At 45.5% G+C, this 21,628-nt stretch overlaps 1 protein-coding gene across 3 annotated transcripts in view; it reads right to left on the minus strand.

The window, feature by feature from the left end:
* SLC8A3 (solute carrier family 8 member A3) overlaps positions 1-21,628 on the minus strand; it is a 136,591-nt gene that overhangs the window by 102,514 nt on the left and 12,449 nt on the right. For all 3 annotated transcript variants that reach the window (XM_068162122.1, XM_068162124.1, XM_068162123.1), the window contains exon 2: positions 10,913-12,724. In XM_068162122.1, the coding sequence (XP_068018223.1) occupies positions 10,913-12,678 (1,766 nt within the window). In that variant the 5' untranslated portion in view covers positions 12,679-12,724. The remainder of the gene's footprint in view (positions 1-10,912; positions 12,725-21,628) is intronic.

A 21,628-nucleotide genomic window follows, 5' to 3' on the forward strand; every position in this document is an offset into this window, starting at 1 on the left:
GGGAGGTATCCTTAGCAGAAGTTCATTGTTACTGCTGGCTTGTTCCTCAGACCTCTCCTCTGCAAGCTTGCAGCCCCATGAAACTCCCTTGCCTGGCACCCAAGACAGCCCTGCATGGAAAAGAACTTTGTCAAGGGCAGCTGCTGTCCCCTGCCTGTGTGCCTGCTGGGCTCCCTTCTCAGCATGGGAACAGATCACAGAAACATTTAGGTTGGAAAAGACCCAAATCCAACCATTGACCTTACTCTACAAAGTTCACCCCTAAACCATATCCCCAAATACCATGTCCAAATGACCTTTAAACACATCCAGAGTCGGTGACACAGCCACCTCTCTGGGCAGCACATTCCCAGGCCTGACCACTCTTTCTGTGAAAAAAGATTTCCTAATGTCCAGTCTAAACCTACCCTGTTGCAACTTGAGGACGTTCCCTCTTGTTCTATCACTAATTACCTGTGAGAAGAGACCAGCAGCAGCCTCTCTGCAATGTCCTTTCAGGTAGTTGTAGAGACTGATGAGGTCTCTCCTTGGCCTCTTCTTTTTTTTCCAACTAAACACCCCAGCTCCTTCATAAGATTTATTCTCCAGGCTCTTCACCAACTTCATTGCCCTCCTCTGCATGGTGCTGCACAAGGTACCACGTGCCAGGCAAGATGTACAACAGAGCCTCAGCCTGAGAAAAGACCCGGAGAAGCAGTCCCTAAAGGCAGGACATGAATAGTCCGAGGCCAGGCCAAACAGAGGCTCCAACACCCACTGGCAAGGTTCTCCTCTCAACCTGCCCATCGACACACCCTGCCTTCAAACACCCCAAAGCTGCAAATGACTATCCTGGTCCCTCAGAAACAGCTGGAACAAACCTGGGACAAGGCTGATTGCTTCCCCAAGGCTGGACATCCTTCCATCTCTTGGGCACCCAGGGACTTGGTCAATAGCTGGCTGAAGATGAGCCAGTAGTGTGCTCAGTGGCCAAGAAGGCCAACAGCATCCTGGCTTCTATCAGGAATAGTTTGGCCAGTAGGACCAGGACGGTGATTATTCCCCTGCACTCAGCACTGGTGAGGCTGCACCTTGAACACTGTGCTCAGTTTTAGACCCCTAACTACAAGAAGGACATTTTGGGACCCTGTCCAGAGAAGATTAACAGAACTGGTGAAGGGTCTGGAGAATTTATTTATGATTTATGAGGTGCACCTGAGAGAACTGGAGTTGTTTAGCCTGGAGAAAAGGAGGCCCAGGGAAATCCTTCTCACCCTCTACAACTACCAGAAAGGAGGGTGCAGAAGCATCACCCTCTTCTCCCCCCTAACAAGCAATAGGACAAGAGGAAATGTCTTCAAGTTGCACTACAGGAAGTTTAGATTGGATATTAGGGAAAATTCCCCTCTGAAAAGGTTGTCAAGCCCTGGAACAGGCTTCCTAAGGATGTGGTGTTGAAGGACATGGTTTAGTGGCTGGTTTAGCAGTGCTGGGTTAACCATTGGACTTGATAATCTTTAGAAGTCTCTTCTAACCAAAATGATTCTATAATTCTATTTCAAGTCTTGGATTTTGCTCTCCATTTTAGTCTGGACTCAGATTTTTCTCATGAACCAGAATCTTCTCAAGAGAGCTGTAGCATCAGGCTGGCCAAATCAGATGCCCTGTTGGTCCAGCACAGCCTGCCTGTGAACAATATTCTGGGGACCAGTACTCCTAAACTGCTGTGTGCCATGGCACCTCACCTCCTCGGGCTCCCAGCTGGCCAGAGGCTCTGCACAGGAACATACATGGGATCCACTTCTCCCCATATTGCTCAGAGAAGAAAAAAAACCCAAAAAACCCCCAAACCTATCCATTACTGATGCCCTCCCAGCAACAAAGGCAACAGCTCCCTTGCTCTTTACCCTCTCTGCTGCAGCTGTGCACCAACAAAACCATCCTGCACTTCTCTCTTGATCTGCCACTGCTGTCTACCACTCGCTGCCAAGCCAGAGGAGATGTCACAGCTGTTATGCCTTTTATTTTTTTTGCTGCTCTGTACCACACTCAGGATGGAATAATCAGGCCCCTGAGCTTGTTGTGAGGGTTTTTTCAAGTCACCTCAAGTGAAAGCACCAGCTGCCCACCACAAAGTCTAATGACCTACTGAAGCTGCTATAAGCTCTGACACCCATAGACCACATCTAGCACTGCTCCACTTGTCAGGAGAGGAAAAGGGAAAGAAAGACAGTTGTGCCAAGAACTTACTAATTCAAGGAAATTAAGACTTTCTGATAGGACAGACACCACGGTGTGCACTGAGATAAAGCACACACAGGTCCTCAGTGCTACAGCCTCACACAGCAGCAGCATCTGATATGCCCCATCCTGCCACAGCTCTCAGGTTCTGCTCTGCAGGATACAGTTGATGAAACCCTAGGACCCCAACTGCTAGGCAAGCAGTTATTGCTCATACATAGTCCATTCACTGTGCTTTTGCATTATTCAAAGCTCTGCCCACCTCCAGTGGTGTCAGCTAACAGGACACATCTGGGAAAAACTGCCAATTCACACGTTCTCTCTCCTCAACTCCACTACAGAAAGAGAAAATTACTGTGAGCTAACAATGCTAATCTGCCCCAAAATAAAGAAGTATTTCTGATGTCTTAGAAAACAGAGCACCCAGTGCTTGCTTAGTCTTGCACAGTCAATACACTGGTCCTGGCACATCCTTCATAAACAGAATCATACAATCAGTCAGGGTTGGAAGGGACCACAAGGATCATCTAGTTCCAACCCCCCTGCCATGGGCAGGGACACCTCAAACTAGATCAGGCTGGCCAGAGACAGTTGTCTTTGCTAAGCGAGATGGAGAGAGTGGTATTAAGCCAAAACTCTCAAGCAGGTGAGGTAAAGGAGAGACCAACACAGGAGGGAAGACAGGTAAAGCAGAGATAAGCAGAGCAGAATTTCTACATTAAATATTGATAGCTTTATCACTCTTCTCTAAAGGATAAAAGCAGAGCAGCATGCTGTTCAGGTGGGATTTTTGTGTGGGCAGGACCTGCTTGGCTTGCTTATCTCACAGAAAGAAAAACAGAGGCACAAAAGGTAATTCCTACCCCATTTCACCTTAACAACATACTTTTACATGGAGCACCAAAGAAGCACAGCAGCAGATAAACCATCTACAATAGACTCCAGCACAACAGCCACAGTGCAGGCAGGAACAACTACACCTGGAAACTCTGGAGAGGTGAACTGGGGACAGAGAAAAACCCTCTTTCCTCCCCAACACCTGAAAACACCAAAGGAGATGTTGCACCACCTAACAGAAGAACCAGGAGATCAGAGCCATGTTTTTTGCTTATATGGGGTAAAGAAATTCTTGGCCTCTTGTTAATACCCAGAAGGGCTCCATGCATCCCCCTGGAAGGAGAGCAGCAGGACACAGTGGAAGCTGTCAGGGATCTGACATCCAGGGGAGGGTTTGCAGGTGCCACAGTCCAGCTCTGGGGCTGTGCCATACTCCACAAGAGGTTGCTCAAGCTTTGAGGCAGCTTGGCAGACATCTCCATCAGCCTCGTAAGGACAGATCCTGCAAACCCTTGAAGGAAAAACTGGTCCTGTCCAATGTTCAGACTTCCACCCTGCTGCCCTTCCAGCACTACCCACCCAACGGGTCTGAGGGCCTGCTCAGCACCAGGACTGGCTTCAGCTGAAACGCTTGCAGCAGTACGTGCTGGCACCCGGGCAGAGACTGGAGGGGCCTCATCTGTCAACAGCCCATCTGCTAAGACAGCTGTAAATATGTACCAGTCCACATTCCTCCCAGCTTTAAATCTGCAATTTTCACTGAAGCTAAAAGGAGGGTGAACTTGGTCCCCAGTGCTTCCATCAGCTACCATTGCAAACCGTCTTATCTTTTTATCCTGACATGAGGCAAATAAGAAACAAGCCACACTGTTACCAACAGGTAAATCATCTCTTATTTCAAATGGTTGCCACCGTCTACCAGGACCAGCTGCTTCTATTTAGCCATGACATACTGAAGGACCTTAGGCTGGGGAGATTTCACAATTTGTGGTGGTTCTCATCTCATTTAGAAAGGGATAAGATTATATTTAATCCAGAAACCTTGCTGGCCTTCTGATCTCTTAGAAATCAGACATATTACAACAATGTTTTAAGTAATGTTCCCACTTGTGGGTTAAAACACCAGCATGGAGTCAAAGCCACTTGTTTGCTCCATGCAGCAACGTGTGAGTCAAAGAAGCAAAGCTCACTCAAGCCACAATAGACCTAGAATACAGAATTAACCAGGTTGGAAAAGACCTTTGAGATCATCAAGTATCTATCACCCAACACCATCTAATCAACTAAACCATGGCACTTGCTTTATCTTGGGTGAGTTCTGGTCTGTTGTTTGTTTTTAAACCCCAAACATGGTTGTGTAATTTGGCAGGATGAATTTCCCTGTGTTTGCTCTGAACAACAAATATCGCTGCCCTCTCTGATACTTCCCAGAATGTCCCCTTCAATAGCCTTCTACTTCCCAAGCCATCTACTTCTCTGCTAGATGGGAGTACACACCAGCTCAGAAGACCCAGTATCTACTACATGCCTCCCGTTTGAGATGGGATGCCAGGCCTGTCCTGTTTAATGCTGTCACAGACTCATACAAGTGCCTCCTTTGATGGGCAAAAAGTCACAGTGTCCAAGACAGGATGTTATTTGTCCTTCTTCATGGACAGGTGGCAAGTATGTCCCCTCAGCACTGCCAACTGAACTATCTGAGAAGGTATAGGTCACCTCAGGGCTTCTCTTCTTCCCATGTCATGGTGTTACATTTCAGCAAGCTGATTTTATGTGTCCTCCAGGAACAGTCTCCTGACGCCTTACGCTGATCCCCTGCAGGTCACACCACCTAGACCTCCCTGTAAGGCCACAGCAGAAACCCAGAGTATGCATGGGTGTGGGTAGAAACTAGTATTGTTAAGAATATTGACAGGAGAATTTCACAGCAAGAAGCAAATACAACAGCCTTTCACCACTGGCAACACAGTGGGGAAAAGTTTTTTAAGCTGGAGGATAGTTGCTATGTTTTTCCTTAGTCCACATTAAAAGTGGGATCAAGCACTTCTCATTTACATGAAGGCAGAGGAAGAGAAAGCCAGAAGCAGCTTAAACCACTGATGGAAACAAACTGGAGAAGAGTGTGGAGGATTCAGTTTCAAGACAGCTCTAACAGGAAGAAAGCATGTCCTGAGATAAGGAATCCATCAGCCCCTCACAACAAATCCTCATTGCCTGCAGTCTCGCTAATCAGCCTAGAGCTTGGGATCAGTGCCTCATATATGAGTGCTGTTGAACAAGACTTGAGAGTAGATTATCAAAGCTGTTTTGGTAATGAGCTCAGTCATTAAGTGGAACCATCACAGCTGATATAAATAATTCAAGGTCTGCAGATGAAGCATATCTTCATGTCAAGTGACCAAAATTGAATTTGGGGAAAATGAGCACCCAAAAATCACAGTTACTGTTGACAGCCTTGGGGAATAGTGAGATATCACAGCTACTGCCTGTACCTGTACCCACAGGATTCACTATGGCTGTGGAGAGGTTGGTGAATCTGCAAAAGCCCCCTGAGGACCTCAGAAACAGGAAATTACAAGCTTGATGTACACAGACCTCCTGTGCACAGGATAAGAGCACAGGCCAGCAGTTCAGGGAGATCAGTGTTATTCCTGTCTTTGCCTCTGATCTGCTGGGTAATGCAGTTTATACCCCATCTACAAAATGCATTTTATACCCCATCTACAAAATGGTCCCTCAATCTCCTCTGCAGAGTGCTGTTAGATCTACTGACAAAATACCACACCACAGAGCTAAGTATCAATGGTGCTTCCCTCAAAATGCCACAACCATGACTGCGTAGGTGATCAAAAAATTAAGTTGACAGTTTCCTCAAGCACTGAATGGCAAAAATGAAGGACAATTACCACCAAACCTTAGCATGAAAGCCTTCAACCAGAAAACAGCCTTTTGCCTTTCTCCACTTTCACCTTCAGCAGATCTGCTGGGGGAAGTTAACAGCCACCATGGCAGGGCGATGAGCAAGGGGTTAAGGCCCAGGTATCTCTGTGTGCAACCATAGGTGGACAAGAAAATACAAGTGGGAGAAAGGGATACTGATCTTCCCACCAAACAGCAGTGGAACAGCCGTGAGGGCAGTGGCGGCAGCAGCAGCATGTGGTAGCTGTCTGGGGCAATTGTTAAGCCACCAGTCTTGCGGCAGAGCACCAGCCTAAACTTGACCAGCTCTGGCTTTCACATGCACACACGCATGCACACTCCCTGCCAGAAAATGCCCAAAGACCCCCAAGAGAAGAGATGCACGGTGTTTTCCACTGCTCAGTATCATGGCATCACTTCGGAGGACCATTCCCACCAATCTAAGCACACACTCAGAGACAGCCCAAGGCTCATGGTGACCCCGTGAAGCAGCCACAACACTGCATGCAGCAGCCTCGGGGCTCCTCTGGGGAGAGGCAGTCAAGGAGAGGCAACATGCAACTTGCACCCAATGAGAAAATTAAAATTCTCACTGCCTACCTAAGCAGGCTTAATAAGTTTGTCTCCAGCAGTTTCTGCACAAATGGAGGAGACAGCCCTTCTGTCACCAAGAGCTCTGCCTAACACAAACATAGGTAAGTGACCATGTGTTGAAAGTTCCGCCATACTGGCTTTGTGAAGAGGCTTGCAAGGCATTTAACAGTGCAGTAACTCTCAAGGCCTGAGCCACAGACAATACTCTGAGAGCTATGGACTCAGGGCACTTGGCTACACCTCTAGCAGCCTTCAGGACCTGCAAGTAATTGAGCAACCAGCAACAAAGGCAAGTAACAAAGTAGATCTCTTGGCTTAAACCTTAACCCGGTATAGCTGCTGTAGGTGATGTGGCCACAGCACAATTTCTAACTGGCATATCAATTAACTACTGGTAGCAAGACCTAGACAAATTTGCATATGAATCTAAACAGTTTTAAACAGAGGAAACCATTTCAACAGGCAAAATTCCAATTACATTTAATAACTTGGTGGGAGTTCCCTTTATTATGCAAAAATAAAATCCCTTAAAACCCAATTCATTCTTTGCTCTGGCTCTTAATGATTTCTTTATTGCTTGGACATGATAAAGCAGCTGGGTCAATCACTCCTCTACATTTTCATACCTCTGAGAATCTAACATCTATATCCATTTCAAATCATTTAATAGAAAAGTGTTCAGTCATCTTGGGGGAAAAAAAATAAAACATTAAAGAAAATAAAAGCCAAAACAGACTTGACATTATGAGCATTTCCTTTTAGTCAACAGCAGAGCCAGGATTCTGCTTTAGCTGCTAAGGTCATATCTGACCCTCACTGGAGCAGGAGCTCCAAACTAACAAATATGTTGAAAAAGAGGCAGCATAACCACATCCTTGAGACCTGATCAATTCCCTTCTCAACAGAGGACACTGTTCAGCATTATACTATCCGACACCCATACACATCCATACACACACACACTCTGCATAGACCATATTTCAATAATAACATTGCTTCAAGCCTCCTTATCTCAGCCTGCCTTCTCTTGTGCTCCCACCCAAACATGTTTATGAGTAAGGAAACTTTGACCATGTTAGTCTAGAAAGGTTCACAGAGGCAATAAGCAAGTCCCGGTGGCAGGATCAATTTCCCTCTCATTCTGTATCATTGGCATCAATTCATCTTTTTTTAGTCCCATGTATTTTAGGGAAAGCCTCTTGTAAACAGCCCTGAGATAGTTTATCTTGCTATATTTAAGTGAAGACCCCCTCCTCCATTTAGTTTTGAGGGTAAATACTTGTCCTTGGCCCTAGAGGGCTAGTAAGTGCCTCCCCTACAGTTTAATCTCAAGGATGCTATGTAACCCAGGGCCGCTCAGATTAATCTAGTCATTGCTACTCTCAAGAAGGCCAACCTAGAAACTACTTACAGGTTGCCTGGTGCTACAGGATGCAAACTGAAGCTTTTTAATTTGTGTGTCAGAGAATGAGCTGAAAGCATGAAGTGAAGCTCTTACTCCCCTCCAGTGTACACTGATCTGTGCTTCTTTGTGGCTGCAGTTTTGCAGACCTTTATCATACGTGCATAGCCACTGGAAAGCTTAGCACTCTTAGGCATGTGCAAGATGCTGTTAATTCATTTCCTTCCACCAGGAGCTAAAGATCTTTTCCAAGTCACTCCATGAGGAGAATGACTAGTTTAAATCAGCAGTGTAGGCAGAACTCCAGCCATGAGCAGCTCCTGTGCCAGAATGGAAACTAGACCCCAAATGTCCCTTTTCCTAACAAAGGGCCTAATCAGTAGGGTGCTATGGGGAGCACATAACTGCTCACTGCTTTTTGCCACCCTGTCCTAAGCATTGTATATTGACCATATCAGTCTTCATGGTTTCTCCTCTGTTTTGCACCAGGTTTTGTGGACTCTTGGTTCCCATTTCAGTGCACAAGGGATGTCAGTACCTCATGGTGGATCCCCCTCCATGGCAAGGCATTTGAGAAGAAGGGGTTTAAATACTCAGCCAGGCAACCTCCTGGATATTTGGTGACCCAGTGTCTTCATACATCCTTATACCAAGTGACACCATGACCAGTCACTCATAAACCACCCTCTGGGTCAGCAAAACTGTCCCAAACACCTTACCTACCCATAATCTCAAACTAGGCTGATCAAAACTAGACAGTGTTTGATTTGAGTAGGGCAATTATGGGTCTAAACTCCAAATTCAGGCTTGAATCACCTCAAATTTGCTTGCAGCCTAAATATTTGCTCAAAAATATTTTTCTGTATTCAGATTTAGAGAGCAAAACAGGGAAATGAGAATAAACCTACCCATCACTGTTTCCAGGTTCCTGCAGCTGCTTGCACTCACACCTCTGAGCAGAGTCAGCAAACTGCAGCAAGTGAGTTGTGTTCACTGAAAATAAAGGCCAAGTGCTGATGACTGAAAACTACCTGCACATGTTTCCACCCCACAGCTCCACTCCCAGAAGACCTAGAAGTTTAAAACAAAACCTGGGAGTGAAAAAAGGCAACCTGATGGCTGACATGAACTCCCTTCTTGTTAGGCTTATTAATTTGATTAAGTGCTATGTTGAGCCAGCTACACTAATTCTAGCTTCAAAAGAAATCAATTTCTGCTAGCCACATGGTCTCTCATAGCCACTGTGGTTAGCAGGCTTTGATCCCAGCAGTATTCTGATGCAGAAGTGCAAATTACATTAATGCATTACGTGTGGCCACAGTTTTAAGTACACCACAAATGTCTCATCTGTGCTCGAGGGCATCTTCCCTGGGTCACAAATCACAGTGTTAAGCAACCTACCCATGCTTGTTTTCTGGACTGCCTTCATTTTCATTAGAGTCTGTCACACAAGGGTGCATATGGTCTTGCTGCATGTGATTTGTTTTAACCCAAGTGAAGCAACTCTGTGGGTATGCTTTGACCGTCTCTCACACTTTTCAAAGACAAAAAGAAGTTGTCTGGCAGCTGGAAAATGAAAGAAGGGAAATACAGTTTGGAGTAAGATGGCTCATGGGCTTATTCTTCAGTACCCCAAACTTGCTTGCTTTTTGCTTCTTTAAGTAGAAGTCTTTTTTCTTCAAGACAATGGGTATTACCTAGCTGAAGCAAGGTAGTACCCATTGTATTTTAGGTAGTCTGCTCACAGGAGATTGTAACCACACATCTGACATCTCTAGAGAAATCAGCATTTAATATATTAACATCCTTTTGGGTACTGTATTGGGAGGCTTGGTACAGAGATTTCCTTTGATGCCAGTTGCAGGTCTGCACAATTCTTCCTTTGATGGCTCAAATGATTAGGTGTTAACAAGAGGAACCTAGGCACTTAACACTAGGGAGTTTTAGCACTAGGCTCACACCTCTCTCCCTCTCCCTGCTCAGCTAAGGCATTTTTCTCATTTCTCACTAATGTTAATAGCAGGTAGTTAAAGCAATTAGACATTATCACCTCTCTGGTCTTTATTACTTCCTAGCTTTGTATCGCCTACCTCGTAGACAATAAAAGAGTTGAATTAACAGGACTGGTGCAGACTGTTTCTGAATCCCTTTATTCTGTATGAGAACACTGGGTCATGGAGTCACATGGACAGGCTGTGAGCTGCAGTGCTTTAGACCATTATTGCCAATTGCCATGGTATTTTACAAGGGGAAAACCCACCTGTGGTAAAAGAACAGACATACAGAGACCACACAGAAGGTGATGTAGGGAATATGGATAGCCCATAGAGGCATAAAGCCTGGAATTATTTCACAAGTCCAGCAGAATAGCTTGCAGCTGTGCCTGCGCCGTGAATTAGCTGCCACATGGCCCGGCAGGTTGCACAGGCAGCCTAGGGACACGGGTATAATGTGTTGCTCCTGTGAAAATAAAGCCTCATGTCTACTGAGCAGCTCCTGATTACCTGGGAATAACTGTTGTAAACTTTCCATTTAGGGATTGCTATAAACTCCTGTGCACTCTACCTTCAGTGTTCATAAAGAGGCTTTCCCTTATTTGCCCAGACAGGTAAATGTTCACTCTTTTTCTTCTTTCTCTACTCTAACTCTCCATTAACCCTTAGCTTTAATACAGGACCTCAGAGAATGATACGTTTTCCTCTTATCCCCAACTCCCCACCCAGTATTTCTAAGCCTCAGTTTGTCATTCCCAAGAGGGATGGTGCAAGAGCTTTGAGCTCTTAAATCCTGCTGTCGGTTCTTGCCCGAAAGAAGTAAGAAGAGAAACAGATGGAAAGCTGAAGGAGCCTGCCCCTTGTCATCATTCACCTGTAATGGATGCAAAATGTGGGGTTAAACACCAAAACTAGAGCCAGAAGCAGAAACAAATGGAGTACTTACACGGTTTCATCATTCTTGAACTCCAACTCCCCATAAGAGTCTTCAAAGTCTTCTCCACCTCCTTTTGCTGTTCCTTCTACTGTCCTAAATGGCACTATCACTGTACCCCGAGCACCTGATGTCCTTAGGACTTTGACTTCCATCACACCAATGCTCTCACTGACATGTATAACATCACACTCAAATGTGAAGATGCCAGCGTGATCATCATCCAGTATAGTCACTGTGGCCACACAAGGAGAAGCCAACATGGCCTTTGGGTATGGGCAGTTGCTGAGCTCTGGAGGTTCCTCGCTCTCTACCACACGGAGGTTACTGAGCCGTACAAAGAAATGCTCATCTTCCTCAAAGATGTCATCATCGATAATTCCCACTGAGAACTCCTTCTGGGTCTCCCCTGATTTCAAGACAACAGTCCCCTCTGTGAACTCATAGTCAGCACCGGCATTGGCAGAGCCATCCTCTGTTTTATAGTCCACATAGATGGTCTTGGACATGTCCCCTCCTTTCCGCACCACAGTCAGGAGAACGGCACCACAGTTCTCCAGACACTGGTAGGAGCATGGGTCAAAATAAACTTTGGAGATGAATTCCTCAGGTTCATCTGGCTGCACCTCATGCAAGCTGGTGCTCTTCTTGGCTTGCTCAGCTGCATGCTTCTTCAGAATGTTGCCAGCCCCTGTCATCATTCTCGTGGCTTGAATGCGATAAAAGGCTCTGCTCTTCTGTTGATGAGACAAGGCATAATAGTTAGCCATCTCTACCAGCTGGTCCAAGTCCTTTTCTGGGTGCTTTTGCTTCAGGTCCTTAAGGATCCGGATCATCTCTTTGCGAGATTCGTCTACCTCCTTTCCCTCCATAGTCACTAAGTTTCCATCTAGAAAGTGGGAGTTCATCATCTTGCCATCCATCTCAATGCCCTTAGGGTGATCACCTTCTGATTCTATGATAATGCCCCTGTGCTTGTCAGTACGGTACTTTTTGTGCATATACTTATAGAAAAGCAGACGTCTGTCTGCTATCCAAGCCAGAAGGACACAAAGTGGAAAGAAGAAAAGTGTGAGCAGACCTTCCCAGACTTGAACCACACCTGGGGAGAAGACAGCAAGGATCATGTACAGCCAGATGTAAGCAAAGATGCTCCACGCAGCTGTGACAAAGAAAACCCTCAGGTGTTTTATCTTTCTGGTTTCCCCATCAGGGATCACATAGACACAGATGGCAATGATGATAAACATATTGAAAGCAGCGCTGCCAACAATTGTAGATGGCCCCAGGTCTCCAGCTACAAATCCATGCCCACACACTTCTATCAGAGACAGAAGGATCTCGGGAGCAGAGGAGCCCAGAGCCATGAGGGTCAAGTTGGAAACAGTTTCGTTCCAAATCCTAATGGTGGTCGTTGTGGTCTCTCCATTGGGTTTCTTAATTGTGATTTCCTTCTCTTGTGATGTGATGACCTCTATAGATGCCATGAAACGATCTGCAATGATGGAGACTCCGAGGAACATGTAAATCAGGGCTACAAAGTACACAATAACACGGGCAATTTTGTCCCCAAGGGATGGGTTTTCTGGGTACCATATTGGCAGGATAACACCTTCCTTGCAGTCAAAAGATCCTGAACACGAGCTGTTTTGTACTGAACTGGTTGAGTCTCCCGTCAGGCCAGCGTCCACCTGCAAACCATGCAAAAACAGCACAAAAGTAACCAGCCCAAAATGGAGGAAGGCTGAGGTGACAGGCTGCAAGCTTAACCACGCCATACACAAGATGCAGCTTCCACTGTGTAGATCCAAAAAGGCCGAGAACCTGAAACAAACAAAACAGAGAGGGGGGAGGGAAGCATGAGAGAAAAGAAAGATGTAACATTTACCCAAATGCACTTCAGTATCTCACCAGGGAAGAGTACTTGTAGAGATGCCTGGATTGTTTCTCTGTCACTTTGAAGAAGGTTTTTAGCAGGGACTCTAACAAGCTGCAGTGTTTACATGCCCAGCACACAAAGATCAATTGATAGAAAAGTAACTCAGAGGAGAAGTGTATATATGTATATAATGGCCCACTCTTGACCTACAACATGTGCAATAGGAGTACTGAGTGCTCAGTCTGCCACTCACCTAACAATGCCGTGGAGTACTCCACTACACAGCACTTCAGCTCAGCACAAGAAACCAAATGTAAAGCCTCCCCTGTCTCATCACCCAGGAGATGACACAAGTCAAGGAATCACTAGCAACACAAGAAGCACTATTTAAGACCAGTGAGCAATCTCCAACTGAAGTCTGTTTGTAGGATGTAATTCAGTTATGAATTATGGAGCATCTTAGTGGCCAAACCATCACCCCAGTCAGCCCCTCCTGATAGGCTGTAGAGACTACAAAAGCATCCCAGGGTTCCCTTAAGCTTCTGAGGCACAGGACTTCCACATGAGGAGGTGAAGATGTCAGTACAGAAACAGGACTCGCGTTCAGCAAGGTGTCAAAGGCCACTTTTCAATAGCCTTTCCATTGCGATCTGGATGATCGCATTTTGCATCAATATTCCTGCTTTTAAATGGTTGCAGAAACCTACAAAACCACCATGGTTAGAAAAAAAAGCTGTGCTCATCAATGCAGAAGATAGAGCAAAATGCATGTACCCACCAACATGCCCTCTGCATGCCTGAGAAATGGACATATTTTCAAAGACCCTCTAAAATGAAAGCAATCTCTAACCCAAAATACTGTGGAAAAAATAAAGGGTCTGATTGATGCATCACATAGATTTGGCATATGACTGCCCAATAATGCCTTCTATTACTTATGGATGACATTGCTGCAGGGCTTGCACCACTTAAAGTTGGATTCTGAACCCTTCAAATTGTCATGGATCACACTGTTCTCCTTTTATAACAGGCCTCTGGAAGAATTTGGTCTCCGGCTTAGCTGACAAATCATGTTTGTGAGTCCAGATACAGCCAAGTATCTCACAGGAAACATCAAACTTAATAGCAGCATTATCTACAGCACTTGGAAGGTTCAAGAGCCTTCACTAAGTTTCATTGAGGCTTGTACTGCCAAATCAGTAGGGCTGGGATTCATTTCCACCACTTATAACTATCTAAATCTTGGGCAGTAAGTCAAATGAAGCCACTGAGGCTCCCTCTGAGGTCAGAAGAGAGACAGTTGCTTCCAGGGGATGATCCTTCCTGTCTCACCCTGTTCTGATCCAGAACATGTACTTAAGACACCTGTCTCCAGAAAGGATTTTGTCCCTTCCCATCTCTCTCCCTGGTCTCAAGAGGGTGCCTAGCCAGTCACTCTAGAGGAGATGCCTAACCTTCAGATGGCAGCAGTTCGAAGGGATGAACTGGGCACTGAACACTTAAGGGGAGGTCCTTCCCTGCTCCTTTCCATTGTAAATATTCCAGGCAACATCTTAATGCTATCAGCATTAACAAATGCACCTCCAAGAGCTGTTTTATCATCGTGTTGTGTTGCTCGCCTCCTTCCAAAAGCGGGGGCAATCTCTCCCATATCAACAAAAAAACGTTTTCAACTTTCAGATAACAATCTATAAAGACAAGCAAAACAGGAAGGAAAGCGTGAGCAAGGACTGCAAATGAACAAAACCGCTCCTGATGAAGCACAGCAGAGGGGAGAGAATTGATTACGCAGTACCAGGATCACAAATCCATATCTGACACCCTTGATGTGAAAAAACAATCACACATCTCCACGCTACCTGAACTAATTCTGAAGAGTGAGATTCTCCCATGTTAGTCTCTTCACCTTCTCTCCCCAACACCTGCTTATCTGCCTGTCTCCCCAAGCTCCAGCACCTGATCCCCAGGTCCATGGGGATCAGAGGGACCTCAGCCCCAGGGAGGGTTGCTAGCCAGCCCCAGCATCAGCCCCCGCCCCAGCCTTGAAGTCTTGTTGAAATGCTTCACTGCCTGCATAACCCAGGGTCACAGGAAGGACTCAGCTACTCAGTATGCACAACTTCAGGTCAGTTTGGCACACCTGTTTTGTCTTCCTTCCCACTCCACATGGTGTTATACCAGATTTCTGGCTGCAGGATGTTGGGAAATCCCTCAGAAAGGGACAGTGAACATGTGCAAAGTAACTATGAGCAGCAAGCCCAAGATCTCTGGGCTGCAAGGCAGACGTGTGCACACACACAGTAAAGATGACACATTCCAGGTGCCTCTGACTCAAGGTGCACAGAGACCAACTGCACAAGCACAGCAGCTCCAAAACCACCCTGGGCACATCAGATCATCCTTTTTCATACTGCAATTGCTGGCAGGTACCCACCAAGCTCTTGACACTTCCAGCTCCCACTTAACTGTACAGCAGCCAGTAGGTGCTGCGTCTTCCAAGATCAGCCATGTAGAAATGACTGACAGAAAGACAGGAGCCTACATGACTCAAGCACCTAAATTTGGGGTTTTAAAAAAATTATTTAAGGGTCTAAGTATCACTGAAATTCAGTCTTGTCTAAGAATAGTACAAGCACTAAACTGCCTTCTGAAATAAATCAAGCCCCCCTTCTCTGGGACAACCACCTTCTCCAATTAACACTACCGGTCTGCCTTCTCTAATGCCATGATGGTTTCTAATGCAAGCCTTTATCACACTCTGGGACCTTGCCAATCTTTCTTCAGTTTTTAATTTGATTTTAAGCAGAGGATAATTTTACTATTATTCCTCAAACTAATTGTATTTTCTTTCAAAAACAACTTCTACCGTGGTAGTCTCTGTTTATGTTTGAGGACCACCCAAACCCAGGCTATGGGTTGTAGGCTAAAATCTCAAGGGTTGAGGAATTCTTCCCTTCACTGGATTTCACTTGCCTAGACAAACAATTTAATGTTAAGTGGAGGTCACAATCATTTTCTAAAATAAAACAGTAATGACCTGATCCTGGAATTCTTTGACACAGACAAAACTCCCCAGTGGAATCAACAGGAACTTTGCCCACAGACACACTTGTCTAATAAGATCTTAATATGTGCTCATTATAACGAAAAGCATTAACCTAACCAATCTGAGAAACAGAGTGAAGCATTCTTACTGTCATTCTCCCCTTGGTAACTGATGCAGAAGTGCTTTGCAACATAGAATAAAACTATTAAATTTTAAAGCTGCTGTTAATAAAACATTGAGGTAACAGTTTTAACATTCAGGTGACAGAGGACAGAAGAGCTAAAACTCCCTCTGTAGCTCTAGGTCAGCAAGGTTGCTTATATAAGGTTCAAGTGGTCCCTCAGATATCTCTACTAAACTCAATCCAGAAATCACCAGAGGGGCTACATCTCCTACTCCTCCTCTAAGCAGTAGCATTGATGTCAGCAGGACTGTGGCAGGAGCCACCCTTCAGTGCAAGTCCTGGTCTGAGGACTGAGCCTCCAGGCAAGCTTGCAGCACAGTCCTGAATCACTTTTGGTCAGCCAGGAGCCATCACAGTGTCTCTCCTCTGATGCCAGAGCAACAAAACACACCCACATCTGGTGCAGAGAGGTGTTGCTCCAGCAACATCATTGCCCTGGCCCTGTGGGAAGCAGCTGCAGCTACAATGGAAAAGCAGTTGCTGTTGGGTGATCTCTGGCTTTATACCACAAGGATCATCATTTCCGCTACCTATTTGCTATCAAACATCATTTTTGCCCACAGATCTCTGCCTCACTAGTGCTATCACATTGAATATGTGCAAGTAAGGGCAATGGTAGTGAGGGACCTATCTCTGACAGGGTAAGCTCAAAGTGTTCAATTAATGCAAAAGAGAAACAATATGATGCAAGCACCACTGCACCAGAACGAGCTAGCATTCAACAGCAAAGCCCTGGGAAGATGCATAACAGCTATTTTAGCAGGGGGAACTCCTTCTGCAAGAGTTGACAATAGCTGTGTGAAACATGAATCCATAAATAGAATCCATAAATAAAATGATCAGTTCTTTAAATACTGCTGGAGACAGTTCAGAAAGTAGCATGGACCATGCTTGTCACATTTAAACCTCCAATATAAAATTACTTCTAGACAACTACAAAGCTCCTTACATCCTTTACAACAGCTGAGTTTCAGTAGACTAATGGTTTGCCTGTTGTGGTAGGTGAAGTAGAAAACTGGGAAGGTTATACTGATCCCTTATAATTTATCTTTTTGTATACAGCTGTTCATATGACTCTAAAGGCAAAGATCTTTTCAAAAAGGAAGAAAGCTCCACAGCAAGAAATCAAACCAAGAGGCAACAAAGCAACAATAGCTGCTAACAGGTAAGTTCCACACACCAAATTGCCATTGTATACAAAACCAAAAGCAGACCTCTAAGTCCCTATTAATTTCATAGTTAGGAAAAATTCCCCTTAAACCATCATAGAAACCTTTAGATTTGACCTGTGCATAAGATTAGGTTGTCTGGCACCTCCCTTTCCTACTCCTCTCCCTGCCAACTCCCAAATAAATCAGACACAGGAGTATATCTGTGGCCACATATCCTCCCTCCCCTGATGCACCAGACTAGCCTGGAAAGGCTCCTGATTAGATCTGAGCATGGGGTGAGCCCTGCTCGGATGTGGGTGCTGCACGAGGATCAGACAGAGATATCTCAAGATCAAGACTTTTGTCTGACAAGGATCTGTCTCATAACAGAGGGGATACAGCACTGCTATTAGTCTCATAGCCCTGCTCCAAAGCTAGAGAAGCCAGAAAATAAGGTTCAGTTTAATAACAGGGCCTCACATCCCTTGGCTCCAAAGCACACAAAACCTTTTTGGTTGAGCACATGGGGTTTTTTTATAACAGCTTTATATATATATATATATAAAACAGCCAAAGAACACAAATAACCCAGTTTTCACAGAAGAGATATTATACCTAACTCACACTCCTCCTGTCCCCAAAATAAAAGCATAACAAAACACTTAGCACAAACCAAAGCATAGTTCTCAATTGTCTCCATTCAAACACTGTTGAGCCCTTTGCTCATCACTCCAAGAGTTGCACCCAGCATGTAAGTTAAGATGTACCTGCAAGCCCAAAGCCAGAGCAGTGTAATTAAGAGTCATTTGGTCAGATAAATGTAACTTTCCAAACACAGAGCGGGCATTAAACCATCACACAGATGGCACGTGCCTATCTGACAGGAGTGCAACCGAGGAGCCCAAGCTGATTTTATGCAGGCTACTGCACAGCAAACCTCACCAGCTAGGTTTTACGAGAGAAAAGGCACTGTAACTTATGCTTGGGCCATGACAGGTCCCCACAGCGTGGCTCTATGGAAAAGTTATGGCGGGGAGCCATAGGTGCGCGTTGCTTTGCACTTGACGGTAAACATGCCAGAGCCCAGAGTTAGCTGCCTACAGAATAACCCCCTCAGCATGTGTCAAACCCAGCATTTTTCCTTCTGCCAAGATCATGCAAAAAGCTACCAGAGGAAAACCCAGCTCTCGTAGCAGGTCTTTTAATATTTACAAGCTGGTGTCTCTACTAATTTGAGCAGTTCCTGCCATTCTAAAAGCGTAAACAAGTGTTAATTGACATAACAAATCAAGTCTACTAATTCCTTACAGGAATGCAGCAGTGATGGGATTCGCTTAGAATCTGTGATCCCAGGGGCTGAGACAAACAGAGCAAAAGGCCATGTACAGCTAGGAGCAACTTCCAAACACTCAACTTGCCCCAGGGACTGGTCCCTGATGGTTTTTTCTGTATTTTAGTATTTGTGAGGCTCCTGGAGAAGCAGTGCCATAAATAGCTAACCCATAAAGATGCCCGTACTTAACTGTCCCCTTCCAATACTGCACTGGCTCCACTTGACTGGTTGGGCATTTTATTTCCTTCCTCTCACTCCAGCTGAAAAATATCTGTACAGGGCATGTGGATATATATGAATATAGGAGCCGCATTTTATGCTCTGTGCACAGATATGTAAAGGAGGAGCAGCAGACACTGAAGGAAATCCTTTGGTGGGTGGCCACAGTCACACTCTGAGAGCCTCCTTGGGAGCTGTGTTGCCCTTGCTCTTCCATTCCCCATGCAGATCCCTATAGCTGAAAAATCCTCAGGCTAAGGATGCACAGTGAGTGCTATCCTTTTCTTTCTGCCACAACTATAGCCTTTTTCACATTCAGAAAACAAAACCTGGTATTTAGGCTGACATATAGATTAGTAGTCGCTGTCTTCCTGCTTAAAAAGCAGTATTATTGTTCTGATATAGACTTTCCACACCCCCACTCCCCCTTTCTTTTAATGAATACTACACAGTCCCACTGTTGTTTTTCCAGGACTTTCAAGGGGCCAGTTCACACAGAAGACAGCTGGGACCTCTGGAGGTCAGCTTAGTCCAACCCCCATGATCAAGTAGGGCCATCACCCAGAGCCAGCTGCCCATGGCCACATCCAGGTGGCTTTTGTGTACCTGAAAGATATTCAGGAACTTAGGAGGGAGTCTCCACAACTTTTCTGGGCAACCTTTGTCAGTGCTGTCACCCTCACATTAAAAAGAAAAGGCAAATCCAGAAAAGGTATGGAGCCCAAGCCTGCTTGTGACAGCCACATCCAGGGTCAGTGCATGTGAAGCCAGAACAAACTCAGCCTGTGTGCAAACCGCACCAGCACCTCACTGTAGTGCTTTGGTGGCAACCACACTCTGATTTGGCCAAAAGTCACTGTTGCAATCTTTTGGAAGTTGCTGGGGTGGCTCCCTTGCACATTTAGAGGCAAACCTTCAAATGCCAGTGTTTTGATTACATTTAGAGGTACAATTGGAGCCTTTAGGTACTTGAATACCAGTGCACACCATTCCTTGCAGTCTGAGCAGCCCCAAACTGACATGGCAGATGCATTCTTCAGGCCCTTGATATTATGCCTATGATGTAAAAGGTCCAGTCAAGAGGCTAAAACTCCTTCCTTTGTGGTTTAGGAGGCTGAGGGAAATAAAGAAGTGAAGTTACTGGGTCACCCACTCGATAGCCCCTCTCCTTCTTCCACAGATTGCAGCTGATAGACACAACCTGGAGCAGCCACCTGACAGCACAGAGGGTTGCAATGGGCACCAATTTCCCTGCTGCTGCCTTCGAGGCACTGGCTTTCATCACTCTCTGTCTTGCTGGTTTATACAGAGCAGCAAAGACCATTTGGGGAGCAAAGGGGAAGGGAAAAGAATTATTCCAGTGGTGTGAGGAAAACTTCTTGTCAGTAAAAGACATTTTATGTACTGCCCGTGGCAGCACACAGGGTGTGTTATTTACTGCTCCTGCTTCACGGACATATTATACTGCTGGTTTAGGTACCACCATCAGAGTGCAACTTATCACCTAGTGACTTACAGCATCTTAGAGGAAAGATGACAGCAACAACTCCTGACAATTCTTTAGCACTCTGGTGACAGATCTGCAACAGCTACAATTAAAGACCCTAGGATTTGTCATCAACAGCAAGTCTGTGTTGCAAAGCCAGTAGTTATTTGTAAACAGAGGTAGCCTAAGTGCTAAACAAGAGGGGGAAAAGTGTTATAGTCGTATCCTACTCTCTTTAGGTCCAAAATTAGTTAAGAAAAACAAGTTTTCTGACAGAAACCCTCACTTGAAGCAAAAAATCCAAACCATGTGATGCACCGGATTTGACGCAGTAAGTAGAAGGGCAGGAAGCCCTTTCCTGGCTGGCTCATGGGCTCCTGGGACAGCCAGCAGCCAGTTAAGCTAGGTGCTAACCCCAACAGCTGTGCTTCCATCCTCCAGAATGGCACAGTTTCTTTCTTAACTTCTTATCAAAGGAGAAAGTAAAAAACAAACAAAAAAAATAGTAAGCAAATGTCTGATTTTGTTGTTGATCCAAATACAGAAAAAAAATGTTGTTACCAAAAGTGCCACATCACACAGAGCAAAACTGCAAGGCCTCCACAAGTCTGTTCAGCCAGGCTTCACTCCTGGCTTAGTGAGAAAAGGAATACTAAAAAAGTGAATGCAGGCAGAAGCAGCACAAATGGGGCAGTGGAAGACCTGGGTGGGGAGAGGAGGAGAAGGTGGCTACACGTCAGAAATCATCTTTGCCACTGCAGTGAAGAGCAAGCAGTTGTCATTTGCCATGACAGACTGAAGACTTCTACACTTCTCCGTGTAATGGGCAATGAGGCTGGTGAGAGGCCTCGAGCACAAGCCCTATGAGGAGAGGCTGAAGGAGCTGGGGTTGTTTAGCCTGGAGAAGAGGAAGCTTAGGGGAGACCTTACTGCTCTCTACAACTACCTGAAGGGTGGTTGTAGCCAGGAGGGGGTTGGTCTCTTCTCCCAGGCAAGCAGCACCAGAACAAGAGGACACAGTCTCAAGCTGTGCCAGGGGAAGTTTAGGCTTGAGGTGAGGAGAAAGTTCTTCACAGAAAGAATCGTTAGCTTTTGGAATGTGCTGCCCAGGGAGGTGGTGGAGGTGTTCAAGAGTGAACGTGGCACTTGGTGCCATGGTTTAGTCATGATGTCTGTGGTGACAGGTTGGACTTGATGATCTTTGAGGTCTCTTTCAACCTTGGTGATTCTGTGATTCAGTGATAGGCACAGCAGAAATGGGGTAGATGGGAAAGGCTCCTGCTCCGTCCAGTTAGCGCAGGTTTCGTTCATTTCAGAACTCCTTACACCAGAGCCAGAAGAGTTGTCTGGGCCATGCCCCTGCATTGTTCCCCTTGTGAACATTATTTCCTAGTACTTTGTCCAGCCCTGTTTTAAATTACCCAAGTGAT

This window comes from Melanerpes formicivorus, unplaced genomic scaffold (assembly GCF_026170545.1).
Source record: "Melanerpes formicivorus ecotype bairdi unplaced genomic scaffold, bMelFor1.0.p_v2 SCAF_62, whole genome shotgun sequence".
Lineage (NCBI taxonomy): Eukaryota > Metazoa > Chordata > Aves > Piciformes > Picidae > Melanerpes > Melanerpes formicivorus.